Source organism: Peromyscus maniculatus, chromosome 16 (genome assembly GCF_049852395.1).
Source record: "Peromyscus maniculatus bairdii isolate BWxNUB_F1_BW_parent chromosome 16, HU_Pman_BW_mat_3.1, whole genome shotgun sequence".
Taxonomy (NCBI): Eukaryota; Metazoa; Chordata; class Mammalia; order Rodentia; family Cricetidae; genus Peromyscus; species Peromyscus maniculatus.
In genome coordinates, this window is record NC_134867.1 from 38680303 (window position 1) to 38699047 (window position 18745).

At 38.8% G+C, this 18745-nt stretch overlaps 1 protein-coding gene across 4 annotated transcripts in view; it reads right to left on the minus strand.

Moving 5' to 3' along the window:
* Positions 1 to 18745, minus strand: part of Ahi1 (Abelson helper integration site 1) — a 148984-nt gene that overhangs the window by 113375 nt on the left and 16864 nt on the right. For all 4 annotated transcript variants that reach the window (XM_042262218.2, XM_042262219.2, XM_015998668.3 and 1 more), the window contains exons 2-9: positions 14943 to 15431; positions 11953 to 12134; positions 11454 to 11673; positions 10021 to 10213; positions 8044 to 8139; positions 4677 to 4862; positions 2946 to 3098; positions 1682 to 1814 (exon numbers count right to left, since the gene is read on the minus strand). In XM_042262218.2, coding sequence (XP_042118152.1) covers positions 1682 to 1814; positions 2946 to 3098; positions 4677 to 4862; positions 8044 to 8139; positions 10021 to 10213; positions 11454 to 11673; positions 11953 to 12134; positions 14943 to 15283 — 1504 coding nt within the window. In that variant the 5' untranslated portion in view covers positions 15284 to 15431. The remainder of the gene's footprint in view (positions 1 to 1681; positions 1815 to 2945; positions 3099 to 4676; positions 4863 to 8043; positions 8140 to 10020; positions 10214 to 11453; positions 11674 to 11952; positions 12135 to 14942; positions 15432 to 18745) is intronic.

Below are 18745 nucleotides of genomic sequence, written 5' to 3' on the forward strand. Positions count from 1 at the left end.
AGAACACAAAATCTCAAAACAAGCAGAAGCTGGAATGGGATGGCTATGGAGAACTGTGGACAGCTTCACAATATTGCTGAGAATCTAGGTTCCCCACACATGGATGTAAAGGCTATGTGCATAACCCAGAAAAACCTGGGAGGCTTTATCGTGTGTGGGTGACCGGAAGCAGCTCAGCGCAAACAGGAAGTAAGGCTCAGGGACTTTTCAACTGTGTGCTGAAGCACTGGAAGAATATCCCAGAACTGCGCTCCCTGGCGAAGAGCAGCTCAGACCCATGCCAAGTAGCAGCACCAACTAGCTGACTGGGTACAGTCTGCAAAGGGTTGATGACACAGCAGGGAATAAACTATTTGCAGAATTCATCCAGGAGACTCACTCACTGCACAACCAGAGGCTATAACAAATCTTAGGTGGCTGATGGGAGATTAACGGAAAGAGAGATCTACTGCACTACATTACTCAGATACCCCGTTTTCAACATAACAAAAGGCAAACACACAGGAAAATATAGCTACACATAGGAAGAACACACAGTTAGCAGATCAGATCTGGGCTTAGCAAGATCTTTAAACCTATCATTATCAAATATCACTGAAGTAAAGAATGAGGAGAACGGCTCCACACAGACCTGAACTGACAGAGGAGTCAGGAACTTGATGACAGGTCAACTGAGCCTGTCCAGTTTAAGGACAGAAAGAGGATGAAGAAGAGTGAGTAAGTGTCGGAGATCCGATGGCTAACACTAAGTCTACAGAGACAGGGACAGTGCAGTCCTCGGGGACGAAAGAGAAAGGGGGGAATAATGAATGAATACTTCCAAACTTTATGAAAGACATTAATCTGCATTGAGTAAGCCCGGTGAATTCTCAGTCAGACATACTATAACCAAACAGTGCAAAGCCAGAGACATGATTCTTAGATTTTTGAGATTTAAATAATAAATAGATAAATCTATAATTATTTAAGCACAGAAAAACATTTAACAGAAAAACCTAAAGCATACAAATCATGAGTAATCCTTTCATTATGCAAAAGAGAATAATGACTATTAATATGTTGGAACATGTATCTCATGAATACCACGAACTGTGTGAAACTAGGTTAAGTCCAATGTGGCCTAATAATCAGGACAGATGCCCATGAAGAGCTGGCTTCTTCTAGTCAAGGATAGTTAACGTCATTACTGAGATAAAACATTACTAATCCATAATAGCATAGTCCTGCTTTTCAAATCTCCCAAAGCTACAGAAAAACTGTCATGGCCTTTCTGCTGACTTCCTATCACACGGGAGCTTTCTTTGAGGTACTGCAGGGTGACCAATCCAATTCAGCACATGACAGACAAATAGCTGCATTTTCGTGATTCAGATCATTACAACTATCAACCAAAATCACATTGGACTGAAAGTTTCCCATGAGATTTATTATTCCTTCTTGTACTAAATGTGTATATTTAAAATAGGTAATGTTTACAAAAATCCACCTGTGTGTTAAAAAATAACATCTTTTATTCGATCAGTCTCATTCTGAATAGATATTATACAATAACTACCCCTTTATTTGAAGAAATCTGATTAATTTATTAGGGATTTCTTAAATTAAGATTTTCAGTTAATCTAAAAAGCCAGTATTGACCACACCCAATACAGTCAGGTTAAATAGGTAGCATTATTCTCACGTATGATTGGATATCCATCTCGGCTGGCACAGGCTGTTGCCAATATCCTTCCATTGTGGGAGAAATCAAGACAGAAACACCCTCGTTCTCCAGCATTTAGTGAGAAGAGGTGCTTGTTTGGGATACGACAAGCCTAAAAAGAATATATTAAAACTATATAAATTAGGGAATATTAAAATAAAATGACCTGATAATTTCCATTACCATACTTTCCCCCTAAAATTCTTTTACTAAAACACATAGGAAAAGAAACATGTGTACATAAAATGATGAAAAACTATGAAAAAATATAAATCTTTGAGTACAGAATTGGTTTTCCGTAAAATTAATTTGTCTAATTAGCACTTAATTAATCTAAAACACAAAGAAAAAATAAGTATCTAGTGAACCAGCACTATCATTGCTAAATTATTGCTTCTATGTAGACACAGAAAGAATGTTTTTCACCTTATTCCATGACAGCAGTCACTTTTCCTAAGGTCAGAAACATCTGAAAACTACAAACGCCACAGACATCCTGGCTTAAATACAGGATTTACGGATGGCCCCTCTCGGTCTGCCTCTCCTAGAATACCCTCCACTGCCGCTGCCTCTGACTCACCTGTGCTTCTGCTTTCTGAACCTTCAGGTATTCGTGGTCACTGCGCTCTGAAAATAGTATGTGGGGAACTCCAGAACAAGTGATTTATAAGTTTAAACGTGTCCCATTCAAAACAGTGTGCTGGAATTCTGCCATCCCACACATTACCCTGGATATGAATTCTCTCTTTGCTCATTATATCAGAGTTATATATTTTACTGGCCATTAGGACTTAGCGGTTGACTAGCTGTCAGACTGACTATCATGATATTGTGGGGCTTGTGTTCAAGTGATCATTATGTTCACTAATAGTGGCACCAGGCATTAAAAGCAGTGCTGCCAGCCAATTCCAATACACCAAGCTGTAAAGCGCTTCCTTTGAGTGTAAAGATGAGAAGGCCTAGTTTCTGAGTTACTCAAGAGGATGAAGTCAGTATACACTGTGTCCTTCCTGTCTATCATGAACGCTGTACCTCACTGCAAATGTCCTTAGACAGACCCATCACAATAGCCCCATGAAGAGTTATTATCGGCTGACAGTAAATCTTAACCACATATAGCTGGTAAAGATCATTCAGACAGTCAAGCCAAGCCCAATGGCAGAAGGAAGTTTAAGCCAAGTACACCTTTCCTTCCTTCAGCGGCCTTTCTGAACTCACATGCAAGCATCTTTAAACGGCTCACCTGACCAGGCAGACGCTTCCACTTCACCACTTCCTTTGAGTCCTCTAGTCCAGGTTCTGTGTCCACTGAACTTGTCTCACGGTGCTGCTCACAATACACTGGTGTACCTTTTTCCTCCTGAAGAGCCATCATAGAGCGGTAAGATGGCTTTATCTAAACATGTATGGGAAAATGAGAAAATGGACATCATGTTCACATGTTAAACGTGTACAAACACACACAAGCTATGGTGCCCTTGTGGAGGTCAAGCTTTAGGAATTGGTTCACTCCTTCCTCCATGGAGGATCCTGTGGAGGTCATGAAGACTGTCAACAAGCTGTTTCTTATTCTTAACATATATTGCTTTTAAAGTACTGAGACAGAGCCCAATGTGGTGGCGCACACCTTTAATCTCAGCATTTGGGAGGCAGAGGCAGGTGGATTTCTGTGAGTTTGAGGTCACCCTGGTCTACAGAGTGAGTTCCAGGACAGCCAGGGCTACACAGTGAAACCCTGTCTTGAATAAAAACAAACAAACAAAACTTCATAAAATTAAAATACTGAGAAAATGGTATGGAACCCTTTTTGAAACACAAGCCAGAAAAAAATTTTTTTCATTTGTATATTACTCTAAGTGAAATAAAAGCCATTTGAACTATTCTCCTATAACCACAAAGCTTTGAAAGTCTGTATAAAAATTAGTAGAGTCCCATAGTAAAAATGGCTTCACTTCATTATTCTTATTACAGTATTTGTTTTAGTCTTTCAGATAGAGTCTCATGTAGCTCAGGCTACCTCAAACATGCTATGTATTTGAAGTGGGCTTTGCATTCCATATTCCACCCCCTATGTGCTGGGATTACAGGTTTGTACCACATCCAGATGCATAAAACATCATTTTATAGCCCTGTCCCCTTGTGTCTGCTTCTTCATAAACACCCACCTAATGCCATGCCTCTGATATAACATGATATTGCTGGCTTAAAAGCAATCACAAAACTGATATCATAAAAAAATCTGAAATTAAAAAAAAATCTACCCTCTGATGGATTTTATTTAGACCAATGCAAGTCAATTCTGTGCTCAGAGCATATAAAATCAGCTATAGAACATACAACTCACCTGAAAGATTAATATAAAAAATAGACAACAGCATAAGCTTTTCAATCTTAGGATCGTTTAGAAGGAGAACATTAAAAATGTTCATCTGTAGACAATAGCAGTAGAAATGTTATTTGCTGGTTATTTGAATGTCTCTAGTGTAAAATATGTAAATGAAGATCTGCAAGTAGAGGCCATGTCTGCTTTGGCTTACTACTAGTTAATGTAAATAAAGATGTCCTGGATCTCACTAAGGTGTTCTTTATTGTCTACATGTCGCTACAGTTACTATCATACTACAAGGTTGAGTAGTTGTGATGCCTGGCCGCAAAGCCTAAAACAGTTTATTTACTACCCTTTAGAAGAAAATGTTTCCCAGTACCCACTTTTCATCCATTTATTTTTAACTAAAAATACAAAATTATGCCAAAACAGTTTTAACAGTGAAGTCTACTTCTTAAAACTTAAAGTTCATCTAAGCTTCATTCAGTTGTTATAGACTTAATGCATAGTCTTTCTGCAGGCATCTTTCTGTTACAAAAATCTGTTAAAAATAATTCTGAGAGCTTAGATTTTAAATATGGAAAATACCTTAGTTCAACCTTAATTTTAATAACAGAAGAAATACATTTATATATACTATTAACTTACACAGTCTGGAACTTTCAGTCCCCGTACGGTTACGTACAATGTTGATGGATAACGATTTCTTGGACACTTGGACCACCATTCAAAAATCTCCACAACATTTGTCTGGGATCGAGGCTTAGTAGGTGGGTAGTAGAGCTGAAGACGAAGTTTTGAATTGATGTTTGCGTTTCCATTGGCTCCCAGGAGCTTAAAATAAGAATTTGTGTAAAATGTTATCTTTCCTGAGAACACACACATCCAATAAAGCAATCACAAAGTCAGAGTCAGAAGCTCGGTTTTAAAAGACTAAAACAGACTGGAATTCTTTAGATTTATAAAGGAAAAGATCAAGCTAGCAGGAGGCACTTTTAGGTCACTTTGAAAAATGACTTTGAAGACATTTCCTAACAGCGTTCTTTTCAGTTGTACAACTAGGCAGATGTACTACAGCTGTACTAAAGCATTTACATCACTGAAGCAGATGTCACTTTACAGAAAAGGTCATCAGCAAACATGTGACTGAAACAATTATGATCACATTACTCAACACAAACACTTTCTGCTTCCTGACAGTTATTTTTTCTCTAGCAGTGGTGAAGATGAAGCCTACCGAGGCCTTGCGTGTGCCCCGCAAGCGCTCCACTACTAAGATATGCCCTACCCATCCTTTCCCTTTCCAGTTTGAAAATAAACTAGCCAGGCTGGTCTTGAAATCTGGAACTCAAGCAGGTTTTGAGCTTGAGAATCCCCTGCCTCAGCCTCCCTAGTGTCTAGAACTACAGAACTACATCAATACTTTCAGTGAATAAAATGGTATACACAAAATCATTTTAAGATATGTTAATTCAAACCATCCACTTTATTTTTCAGTATTTTAGTCCACCTTCTTTGAAAGGGCTATTTAGAAAGCCAATTAAACAAAACAAGATAAGCAGATAAATGGAAACCCTTAGAAAAAAACCTTAAAATCTCAGCAGTTAAATTAAGCTTTCTTTTCCTACACATGACTGACTAGGAAATGTCCTTGTTAGCATGGCGTTTGTTGTGAATTTGTGACTTGGGGTAGAAAGTTGGTGTTTGGGTGGCAGTTGACGGAGTCTGCAGGAGACTAGAACCGGAAGTCCAGGCACTGAGTGTGGGGCACTTAGTAACTGCTACTGGCCAATGCAACTTCAACGAAAGGAAAAAGAGCCAAGGAAGACCCAGTGTAGAACTGGCCCGAGGACCTATGATGATGGGGACGCCCGACACTTGTGCTGTCACATGAGACTGTGAAGTCCTTCAGTGTGACTGGTGAGACCATGAGTTTTTAATCATATTTCATCTCAATTAATGTGAGACAAACCTGCTACGTGTTACTTATAGTTATAAACCCATGAGCCTGGGCAGACAATCTGAGGAAAACTAAGAGACTGGAGGAGAGGTAAGAGATTTGGCAGGATACTCCAAGCTGAAATGTCCAGTGAGTAATTGTATTCACAAATACGAAGAACAAAAGTGGGTTTAAGTAGAGTGAATTACAGAAGAAACTGTGGATTGGATTACAGTAAAGAGGTGGGGACCAAAACTGAAGGAACAGGATAAACAAGCACCCAAGGAGGTTGCCAGGAAGGCAGAGGCAGCAGAGATCTCAAGGGAATAATGCATTAAGTGCATATACGTTTGACAAAATAACAAATGAAGAGTGTGATCTATCAGTTGGCAGACAGAAAACATCAGTGTTGGGTTGAAGAAGTTTTAGCGGCAGAGACACAATCTGGACTGAGGCATGTTCAAGATGCATCAACAAGGAAGCACATAGGGCAAAGCGCAGTGTATCTCCCTACAGCTTTGGGAAGGCTGGAGCGGCCATGAGTATACAAGCGTAGGGACGGATGCTGTGCGGAGGGGAAAGAACAGTTTCAAGCTGAGTAAAAACATCCAGGCTTTAGTATTAGTTCTCCACACTCTGCAGAGGCCTTTGATTATCTCCCAAAGCAGTCAGTGACTTTAAGGAGTTCCCCAGCTCCCAAATCACACTTTTAAAAATTCTTTTACTATTCTCTAGACAGTATAGTTTATACTAGCATGTTGCTTAGCCAAGTAAAGAGCTCAGGCTAAGAACTCCATATTGAGCATGTCATTATGATTATGAATTGTATAATGTAGAGCTCTAATACAAAGGCTTCATTTTTATATGGCTCAAAACAGTCACAAAAACATTCTAGAAGAATTGAAAGTACTCGAGACCAAAAGAATAACTGAAAATTAACATATAGTTTAATGGACCATTACAAAAGTTGAATGTTCCTGAATTCACCAGCACAAATAGTGAGGTATTTACATTGTAACTTGTTTTATGCCATTTTCTCAACGTTTAAGTTTATCTCAATCAATTTCCACTCTTTTTAGTAAATCATTCAGTAGATATTTACCCCTTTTGTATGCCTGTATGTGCTGGGAGGTAGTGAGCTTGAGAAAATCCAAGGGAATTATGTAATAAAATTAATATAAACACACACACATATATTATAACATATGCAGCATATACAAAATAAAAACTAAAATTGCTCAAAGAATTAATCCAACAGAAAATACTGGTAACTTTGTGAAGCTTACAGTACAATGAAGGAAAAGACACACAGTCCTACAAACGGGAAACACAAAGACTCCATTACCCTTTATGGGGTCAGGAATAGACTCAAGAGTTCATTTCTTCTAACAATGGTTCAATATGGATGAACCAAAATCCATATGATATTTAAAAGCAAGAAATAAAATGTTGTGACATCTATTGTGTTCTAATTGTAGTTTATGGCTCATATACATAAATTGAACAAAAGACGGCAGGAATGTATGCGTCTTTGAGTACAATATCCTCAGGTTCAAGAAATATAAATGGTACACACTGGGTAATCAATAAGTACTTCAGATTCTTTTTGGTTTTTTGAGACAGGGTTTCTCTCTGTAGCCCTGGCTGTCCTGGAACTCACTCTGTAGACCACACTGGCCTCAAACTCACAGAGATCCGCCTGCCTTTGCCTCCCAAGTGCTGGGATTAAAGGTGTGCGCCACCACCACTCCACTCTTTTTTTAAAGTTTTATCTTATGTACATTGGTGTTTGACCTGCATGCATGTCTGTGTGAGAGTGTTGGATCGTCTGGAACGGAAGTTACAAACAGTTGTGAGCTATCATGCGGGTGTTGAGAATTGAACCCAGCTCCTCTGAAAAAGCAGCCAGTACTCTTAACCACTGAGCCATCTCTCCAATCCTATTTCAGACTCTTAATAAGCCTTACTAAGACTTGAGTTAACAACTCTTTGAGACCAAAATGACTTAGTGAAAAACAACCAATCAAATTTGGAAGAGATTATTTTAAATGTATTTAAAAACATATGAAAACATACCTTAAGAAATGCCCAGGCAATTTTCCGAAAGCCACATTCTTGGTTTTTAACTTCAGTGTTATTTTTAATTTCATCCATGCTTAAAAAGTCGAGAATCTGTAAATATATTTTTAAAAATTATTTCACAGAATACTAGATTGTCTAAGTTTAATATTCTCCATTGACACAATATTATCTAGATATTTAAAATGTCTACCTTATAAGGAATAAAAAATATTTCTCATTTACTTACTTTCAAGTTAACTTACCCAACTACTGGGGGTTCATTTGTGATAGTAATAATCCCTTTATTAGGATTTATTTTAAAGCATTAACTACCTCACATATAATAACTGTACCAGTTTACCCAGTTTTGATTCCTACATATTGTATAAAATACTTAAATGTCACATTTTTATCTCATAAATATACATGGTTGTGCCTTTTTAAAATTACCTCAAATATATTCTAGACACAAATAAACATAGCATAAAATTCTCAAGCTTTGATCATTTCCTAGGTATCAGAAGATGTGGGTATCTTCTTTTTTAATTTAATGCTTATTTAAAAAAAATTGGGATCCTATTTCTGAATCCTTATTTAGCTAGGTTCCTGAAGTTAGGGATTTCCCTTTGGATATGCTATAATTATGCCTCTCAAGGTTTCTTCCCTATCTCCATTCTGCCTGGATATTAAAAATCAAGGACATGTAGGCAATCTACCATAGGCAGTATTCCAGGTACTTACTTGTTTGAGGATATCACTTTGAACTTAATAAATCTGATTTTTTTTTTTAAAAAAAAAAAGCTCAGTTGGGATAACAGGTCTTTCTAGAAGACTGTCTGGGGATCCCCCTGTCTCTCTGCCCTCCATTGCTGTGACTAGAGATACATACCACCGTGCTTCACTTTCGAGTGGATCTTGGGAGCTGAACTGAGGTATTCCTGCTTGTACAGCAGCATTTTACACACTGACCCATCCCCTCACCCCTAACATTTGTTTTATGAAAATGTAACGTTTTTTGTGCATTCTTAAGTACATGTATGCATGGAACTACAAATGCAATACATGCTATTCTGTAAACAATTTTCACAGAGAATGAAATGGATATCTATTTTTATGTCAATATATAAACATGAATGTCTTGAGATACATTGTATCCTTTTAAAATGCATAGCTTTATATAAATTGCACATAACAGAGTCACAGAGGCATCAAAAACAACTCTGTAAAATGAATCATTAGCTCGGGTCACTCCAAGTTTCTTGCTGTTCCCATCTTAAAATTCTCCAGCTTGGTTATACTGAAGGACAAGCTCTCTTTACTTCCCTCTCTTTATGGGAAGAGAACACAAGCTAGAAAAAAGTAATGTGATACTTTTGTGTGATTGTGAGAAACAAATTACCTATACAGACAGCTGGAAAAACTATGGGAATGTCGCTGTACTTTCCTGATATCCTTCTCGGTTAAGAACAAAATTAGAACAAGTCAGCTCGAAGTCTGCCTATTCCACAGAGCTTTCTGATTGCTCTGCCTTTCCACTTCATACCTAAGAAGTTCTTTGCACTTCTATTAAGTGTTACATTGTATTTGCTAACTGATCTGTATATGCTTGTCCTCTTTTCCAGGTTACATGCTTATAATTAGGTAGCCTGATATAGTTAATGACTTTGCTGTTGTGAGATAGATTCACAATGGAGAATTACAGTCAAATGGATACATTTGTGCCTTTAGTTCATAATCATTGGGCTGATGTAAAGATTAAATGACATTCTAGAACAGACCAAATGGCTTAACTCCTAGCACTGGGAAGAGGTTAGCAAATATGCCATTTCTATTTCTATTTCTAAACAGACTCACTGGCACTCACACAGCAGACTGCAACAATAAATTCCAGATATTAAATTCTTACATTATCACATTATTATTAAAATCAATAACTTACATTTGTATGATTAAATATTTACTAAAATTTAATTTTCTTTCTTTAATTCATACCTCAAAGAAGAGGATGACTTTTGGACAATCATCAAAATCTCGAAGCAAATAGGGAAAATTTTCATTAAATATAATTTGTTCTTCCCACTCTGGCAGTCTTGATTTTAACTTTTTAAAGTCATATGGTTGAGTCATGATAGGAAGAATATAGTCCACATTGTCTTTTTCATAATAAGATGAAACAGGACGTTCACTGTTCAAAAACAAAGTTTCCATTACTACAAATCAGCACATTTTTTAGAGGAATACAAAAAAAATACATCCCTGTTGTGGATATCGCTCTGTATAAATAAAACACTGATTGGCCAGTAGCCAGACAGGAAGTATAGGCAGGACTAGGAGAGAGGAGAGAGGAAGAGGAGAGAAAGAGAGATACCAGCTGCCGTTCAGGGAGCATCATGTAGAGGCAACAGTAAAGCCTCGGAACATGTGGCAACATATAGATTAACAGAAATGGGCTTAGTATAAGAGTAAGAGCTAGACATTGGTAGGCCTGAGCTAATGGCCGAGCAGTTTAAATAATATAAGAGTCGGTGTGTTTATTTTATAAGTGGGCTCCAGGACTGGCGCGGCTTGGCGGGAGCTGGAGAGAAATTCTCCAGCTACACATCCCCCATAAAAGCAGAAATAATAGCTACAATGGCACAAAAGAAAAAAAATGTTCTTTAACATCTAAAAATTATAATTTTTATTAAAAAATCAAAAGTAATGGTGTCTTACTATGACTTGCATTACATTTTATTTCTTCGGGTTACATAATTTATTATAAACATAGAAAATAAAAAGTATGAATAACCTTTAATGTACAGAGCTAAAATATAGCAACTACTTCAGAAGTTTGAATGAGTTCATGATAAAATTCATAATAAATGCAAATAAAACTGCAAAAAGAACTCTTTTGCACTGTCCTACCTCTTGTGTATATTAACACAACTAATTAAGTGGATGTGTTCTTTTCTGTAATAATTTTAATGCTTTCCTCCCAATATCCTTTCAAGCAAATACTTATTTTGAATTAGCAAATCCAGTATAATGATTTACTACTGTTTTCTAAACCTAGACTTTCAAACATGCATTCTCTCTAGAAATAACCTTCGGGAAAAATGTACTCAAGACACATTGGCAGCTCCTCAGCTCCACATAACACATTAGTTTCAAAGGAAAAGTGGGAGGCTCAAGATTAGAACACTTACAATATTTACAATGCAAACGTATGACCTAATCAGTAACCTTGATAGACTGTCCACTCAAGATGGATGCGTTTCCCCCATTTCTTCTGTAAAGCCTACTGATCAAGATGAGGAACACCTACAACTATAAGCCTGTTCTCTAACACCTCTATGCCTATTAATGTTCAATCATAAAGGGCAGCAAAGAGGATTTCTACTGCAGACAGTTTCAACTTAAAGGTGGTATAATTTTTAAAAAATTACCTATCATCTTTCTTGACATACTGACCGGTATGTTCATCAACCACATGAATTTTTACCATTGGGTGAGAAATCATGAAATCAGATTTAAGCCGATCAGTTCGGTGAATGTAAACTCCCATGACAAGATCATCATCAAGCAAACATTTGGGATAAATTGGGCTGTCTCGGCTTGTTATTTCATGAACACCATCACCGTTCATCTCTTCATTATCAACTGAAACTAAAGCAGGGAAGAAAAATCAGTATTATAATTCTTCTCAGTGAGGTTTATATAGAATTAATCGTACTTTCAACAGTTAAACTAAGTTAGGAACTATAGACTCATCATATAGACCCACAGTTATTAAAAAATGAACACCTGACTCCACATAAACTAAGATACACCAAGCAGTGTATCTTGACTTATTTTAAATTATATCCCTCAGTTTTCAGAACAAAGTTTCTAGAGTCAAGCCACCCCACAAAGGTGTATAATTTTCATTTAACTTGGGTAACAAACCCGCTTTGGTCTTCTTTTTGGTCTTTTTGGGTTTGGGTTTTTTCTTCTCTGGTGCACTGTTATCTGCATTCTGTTCTGTTGAACATTTTTCCTCATCATGGTGAGATCCTGAAGTAACAGTTTCAAGGGGACATTCTTTCTTCTCTTCGCTTTCAACTGCATTATCACAGGTGTCTGATGTACTGCAAGTACAACCCAAGAAGGAGCCATTAAAATGTATTATTTTCTAATTATTACTCTTGGTATAACAGAGTGAATGGAAAACTGAAGCAAGAATGATGTATTATTTTCCTTTTAAAACTATCACTATTTGATATTTCCTTATATAATGAAATGGCTGTCGAACTGGCAATCACAGATAATGCTTTATACCTGATGAAGAGCTACAAATCTTGGGAGCCAACTTAAACAAAACTATAAACTCCACAGAATACTCTGAGTACTAAGCAGGCTCAGGTATGAGGACCACAATTTAGAGGCAAATTGTGATGCTATCTAAAAACAAGTGAGCAAAGGGAAAATAAAACATTATTTTATTATTATGGACCTGTATTTTACAGAATTTCAAAGCATCCTCACCCTGGTGCAGACTGAAGGATTAATGAATACATTTCTAAATAACTCAAAAGGCAAAAGAAAATTTCAAAGTTTGTTCTTAGGAAACTTCAGCCTTACAACTTTTGATTTCCAGTAAAAGCTCATTGCTTCTGTTTTCTAGGGGCATATGTAGGTATATATAAATAGGTATATGACTCTATTTTTCAGAAGTATTGATTAAAATAAAATTTGCACCCCCATGCAAACATCAAGAGGTAGCAGCCAGGAACAGAAACTGGCCTATTAGAGTTCGTTCATAATTTATGAAGTAAAAAATATGCCTTTAAATAATAAAAAATTAACTTCCAACATACTCAGTTATCTTTTGAAAAAGAGCACTGGGAAATAAAAGGATCAGACAAAACCTCCTAGTAGTTATTCCCGAAAGCTATGCTATTTTTTTTTTTTTTTTTTTTTTTTTTTGGTTTTTCGAGACAGGGTTTCTCTGTGTAGCTTTGCGCCTTTCCTGGAGCTCACTTGGTAGCCCAGGCTGGCCTCGAACTCACAAAGATTCACCTGGCTCTGCCTCCCGAGTGCTGGGATTAAAGGCGTGCGCCACCACTGCCCGGCGCAGCTATGCTATTTTATCAGTCACAAAATACTCCTATTACAGGACAGCTACATTGGTATGCCACCACCATGTACGGCACAGTTTGAATTTGAACTTCATAAACTGGCTCTCTTTTCCAGTGAGAATGTCTTTCCATTTCCACACTGATGTGGTAATGACTTACAGTACACTATGGACAGTAGCCTGTACAATGTTCCTGCTGATCTTTGCTTCTTCGTGGTCAATTCTTTTGAGACTCCTCTTCTCTAGAAGTAGCTGCTGGGCCTCATTACCCAGTTCCCACAGGATATGGGAAAATGGATGCTAATTTTTAAAGGTTCACTTCTGTCTTGCTATTACTGTCGGAACCTTGGTCTGGGGAAGAAGCAGCTGCCTAGGTGAGTTCACAACACATTGATCCACGTGGCAAAGAACTTGTATTTCTGAAAGCCAGCCAGGACCTGAGACCTACGTATAGCCTCACAGTTATGCACAGAACTAGTTCTTCTGGGGCCTACTAAGAAGAGCTGGGCATCACTTGTTACATCTTTCCCTGTCAAGGCATCAGCCTGGCTAGCACCCCAATTGAAGCTTATGAGAGACTGTGAAAGCCAGAGGTGCCCAGTAAGTCACTCTCGGGTCTTCTGAACACAGCAGCTGGGAGACAACAAATGCCCCCAAATGCCTGCTGTCGTAAGGTGCTAAGTTCTGGGTGGTAATTTGTGCCAACAGATAGCTAATTCTTACACTAACATATCCTTGAAGCACTGGTCATCGACATCATGGCATTTCTTTTTAGCTGAGATCTTAAGGGCAAATTACCTAGACTGCCAAAGGCTAGTCACATAAAGACTGATACATAATCAGCCAGATATGAGGATTGCAGGGGAAAATGGATTATGTCACTAGGAAGATGTTTCTAAATCTCACTGTTTCTTATAAAGAGAGAACTCATAAATGTGAATAGTCTCAGAAACACTTACCATATAATATAGGAGTATTTGTACAAGCATCATACATAAAATTAGACTAAAACATTATATAAATATAAATGATTATATAAATATAAATTGCCAATAGTTATTACTTTTGATAATTGTTCTACAATGAACAAATCTTGTTTGGATGATGAGAAAAAATATCTATATTGCAAATCCAACTCCAAAATGGAAATAGGAGAGAGGAGAGAGGAGAGAGGAGAAAGGAGAGGGAGAGAGGGAGAGAGGGAGAGAGGGAGAGAGGGAGAGAGGGAGAGAGGGGGAGAGAGAGGGGAGAGAGAGAGAGAGAGAGAGAGAGAGAGAGAGAGAGAGAGAGAGAGAGAGAGAGAGAGAGAGAGAGAGAATGAGAATGAATATAGGGGCTTTCTGAGACAGGGTTATGGTGCTCCGGTAGGCCTCAAATCCACTATGCAATGCAGACTGGCCTTGATCTCAAGATTCCCCTGCCTTGGTGCCCATGTGCTGGGATTACATGCATGAACCACCATGCTTAGCAGGTCCGTCATTTCAAAAGCAGGCGTAAGCAGGTAAATGTGGACAGTTTGGAGCCAGACTGCTAATGTTCTGGCTCAGCCTTTTACTGGTTCTGGGGCTTACCCTTCTCAGACTCTTAGAAAAATGGGATAACGCCATGACTGTCCCTCACAGGGCCATGGGAAAGATTCAGTGAGTGAATTCTTGTTAAGCTCCTAGCACATGGCCAAGTACTGCCTAATAGTTCACAATTAGCACCTCAGTGGGAATGTTTCCAAACACAGCACTAACTTTCTTCATGAAATGAAAATTTCTTTTCATTCAAAACCGGAAGATACTAGCGTGTGTTTCTATGTGGCAATGTGACGTACCCCGGTTCCGGTTTGGGTGGGCTGGGGACTTTCTTCTTCTTCTTCTTTCTCTTCTCACTGGCCAGTTTGTCGTCATGCAGTAGAGTATCTGAAGGAAAGTAAGTCAGCTGCTCTCTCAGCTTCTTCCGTATCTTCTTCTTAATCTCCTTCGCCATCTCCTCAGCTACCTGGTGCTGATAGGCTTCCATCGGGTCTTCTTTCCCGGAGTTCCCTTCCGGTTCAGGCTTCTCTCTTCCGTCACTTGCATCATCGTCCGCCTGTGACTTGTCTGCATCTTTCTGCTGGACAGAATCCACCTTCTCTGGAGTTTCTTCTTCCATGTTGTGTGTGGTCTGGCTCATTTTATCTGGCTTTTCTCGCTTGCCTTCCTCTACACTACCATAGTCCTCTGAGTCGTCAGCTGCCGGTCACGTGCTCCTCAGCGCTCTAGGGTATCAGTGTTAATGTGAGTTTCTTAGATATCCTGAAGATTGCTCTTAAGATGGCAAGCTAGGAAAAGAATACATAACAAGAAATGTTCCGTTCAGCATAGTTTAAGTGCTTAGAGGTAAAAATAAAGATTGTGACCAACAGTATTGAGACAATTAGGTTTTTTTTGATAGAATGAGACTTCTCTAGAGCATCTGATGAGCACTCTCAATTTCTATTTGTAGATTTAGATTAGAAATCTCTAAAAGTGATTTCAGATTAACTGAGTTAATTAATATTGATAAGAGTACTTAAGGACTTTACAGAAATAAATTAATCGTTGTTGCTATTTCCTTATTGGTAGAGTGATCCAAATTTTAATTTGGCTAAGATATGTTTGAGAAAACTCATCAAACAGCTATGGAGTATAAAACATTTCAAGTTTTCCAAGGAAAAACCACATGGATTATTAATCTTGCTTCATAATTATACTATCAAGCCAAGACTGCATAGAAAGGTCATCCTGCATTTTTTCCAACTACATCACTGACATGCTAAATATTAACCAGCAATCCAAATGGTAAATCAATAAACACATACCTCTTTGTCAAATTTATTTAAAATAATTTTTAATAAAAAACAGCAAAGGGCTAAAATTCATAAAGAAATGTTACCAGTTAGAAAGTGAGAGAGATTCTCTCAAGAATTTAAAAATAAACAAGATTACATTGATATTCAGCCATTAAAAAAAGGAATTTACAGGAAAATGGATGGAAGTGAAAAATATACTGAATGAGCTATCGGGCCCAGAAAGACAGACACTATACATTCTCACACATATGCAGACCCTAGCTTTGAATGATCAGATCTGTGGGTTTAAGCTGGAGTGTCTGCAGAGGCCAGGGAGCAAGGAGGCCACGGCATCGGAAGAGGCAGCAAGGATGTGATGACGTAAGTACAGGAGCAAAGACAGTGGGGGGGGGGGTCCTAGACATGAAAAGGTTTAAATACCGCTGAGAGAAAGATGTGGAGAAGAGAGCGTTAACAAAGACTAGACTAAAAGTCTGTATGAAAAGGCCATGTAGGATTGTATTACTTGGGCCCTAGAGCAGAACTGCCTCTTCCTAAACCAGTATATTTTCTAATTAAATTCTAATACTTATCCTTATACCCACAGATAAGTATACTTCTCACCTCTTATCAATGCTCCTTTTTGCAGCAGATAGAAACCATTATTGAAATCTACCACGGTCAAAACGCTGAGAACAACTGACCATGAGGTATGCAACCTCCACTGACATCGTATAATGCAATTCCTACATCTAAGGCTCATGAACGTCCCAGATGGGATGTAAGAGCCAGGGCACAAGGGCATCTGCTTCGAGATATTCTTCTACATATGACAGGGAAGCTTAAGAAATCTCAAGAACATAATTGGCTAAACAGGATCAGCACAATGCTCCCTCCCCTTCTCCTGCCCCCCTAAACCTGCCCTCACCCCACCCCGTCCCTTCTCATAGAGGGTAAGGCCTCCCTTGGGTAGTCAACACAGGCTGGCATACCAAGTGGAGGGCTGGACCTAGCCCCTCCCCCATGCATCAAGGCTGAGTAAGGCTTCACACCATAGGGAATGAGGTCAAAAAAGCCAGTTTGTGTACCCAGGATAAGTCCTGGACCCATTGCCAGGGGACCCATAAACACATCAAGCCACACAACTTTCACCCACATTCAGAGGGCCTAGTGCAGTCCCATGCAGGTTCCCCAACTGTCAGTCCAGAGTCCATAAGCTCCCATTAGCTTGAGTCAGCTATCTCTGTGATTTTCCCCATCATGATCCTTCCTCCCTCTCTTCAACTGAACTCCAGGATCTTGACCAAGTGCTCGGCTGTGGGTCTCTGCATCTACTTCCATCAGTCACTGGATGTAGGTTCTATGATGACAATTAGGGTAGACACCAATCTGAATGCAGGGGAAGGCTAATTCAAGCACCTTCTCCACCATTGATATGAGTCTTGGCTGGGGAAAATCTTGTGTGTTCCTGAGGTTTTTCCCTAGCTGCAGATTTCTCCCCACAGTGATGTCATTTTTCAATGGGTGATGATGCATGTATAGACTCATACCCAGTCAAAGTGCTGTAAATAACTGCTAAACATCCAGCCCTATCAGGAACATTTCAATAATCCTCTCCAAGACCTAGGGTGCATCTCTGTACTACAAGGGCAAAGAATGTAAGAGCTGGTGGATGGAGAGGTGTGCCATGAACTGCTGCTCCAAAATTTGGTATGACTGCCCCAATTATAAAACACATCTGCACAGGAAAGGGGTCCTTCAGCAGTCCATCATGGATTGGGGAGATGCTCATGGACCCTTACCCTTTTCCCAGGAGCTACTGTCAATTAATGGTTGATATGGGAGGGAGCGTCATTTTCTTCAGTGGTATAACCATTAACTAATCCATGCTTCAGCAAATAACTCATACAAAGAAATCTAATTAACTAATAAAGGGACACATGAAAGTAGGAGATGACTAGTTGGGAATAAAAATGGGTTCAGGAGGAGAAAAGGAAGAATACAAAAATGTAAAGCAGAAGAGAATAAAAACAAAAACTGACAAGAATAGAAAAGGACAAAAGAAAGCTCCAGAGCTGGGTGGTGACACATAATTATAAACTCAGGACTTTGTAGCCAGACAGAAAGCTCATGAGTTAGAAGCTTGGGCCACATAGTGAGACCCTGTCAAAACAAACAAGCAAAACAAAACAAAAACAAACTACCACCACCACAGGAGAAAGCACAGTTCATAGGGAAAGACTTTACAGGGTAGTTTTAGAGAAGCCCTGAGACCCACGGTCTAGAATGCTGAGGTGGGGAATCATCCTGAGAATGAGCACCTGAGGAAATGGACTGGAGTTCCCAGCACCACTGGATTAAGTAGATACCTTTCCCTGAGGACTAAGCAGCTGTAGGAAATGGACTGGAATCCCTACCACCATTTGGATTAAGTAGATACCTTTCCCTGAGGACTAGTAGCTGTAGGAAATGAACTAGAGTTCCCAGCATCATTGGATTAAATAGATACCTTTACCTGAGGACCAAGTAGCTGTAGGAAATGGACTGGAATCCCTACCACCATTTGGATTAAGTAGATACCTTTCCCTGAGGACCATGTAGCTGTGTACTCAGAGAAAGGGTACCACAGTTCAGGTCGATAAAACCCCCACAAACAGAAGCACATGATGCTAAAAACAACCAACAGATGATTCTCATCTAAAGATGGGTAGACTGAAAAGTATGAAACAATACAGAAAAGAGAACAATGAAGGTGAGCTATCAATGTATCGAAACAAGCATGAACATAACAGGAAAATGAATCACATGTGGGTCTCTGTTAATCA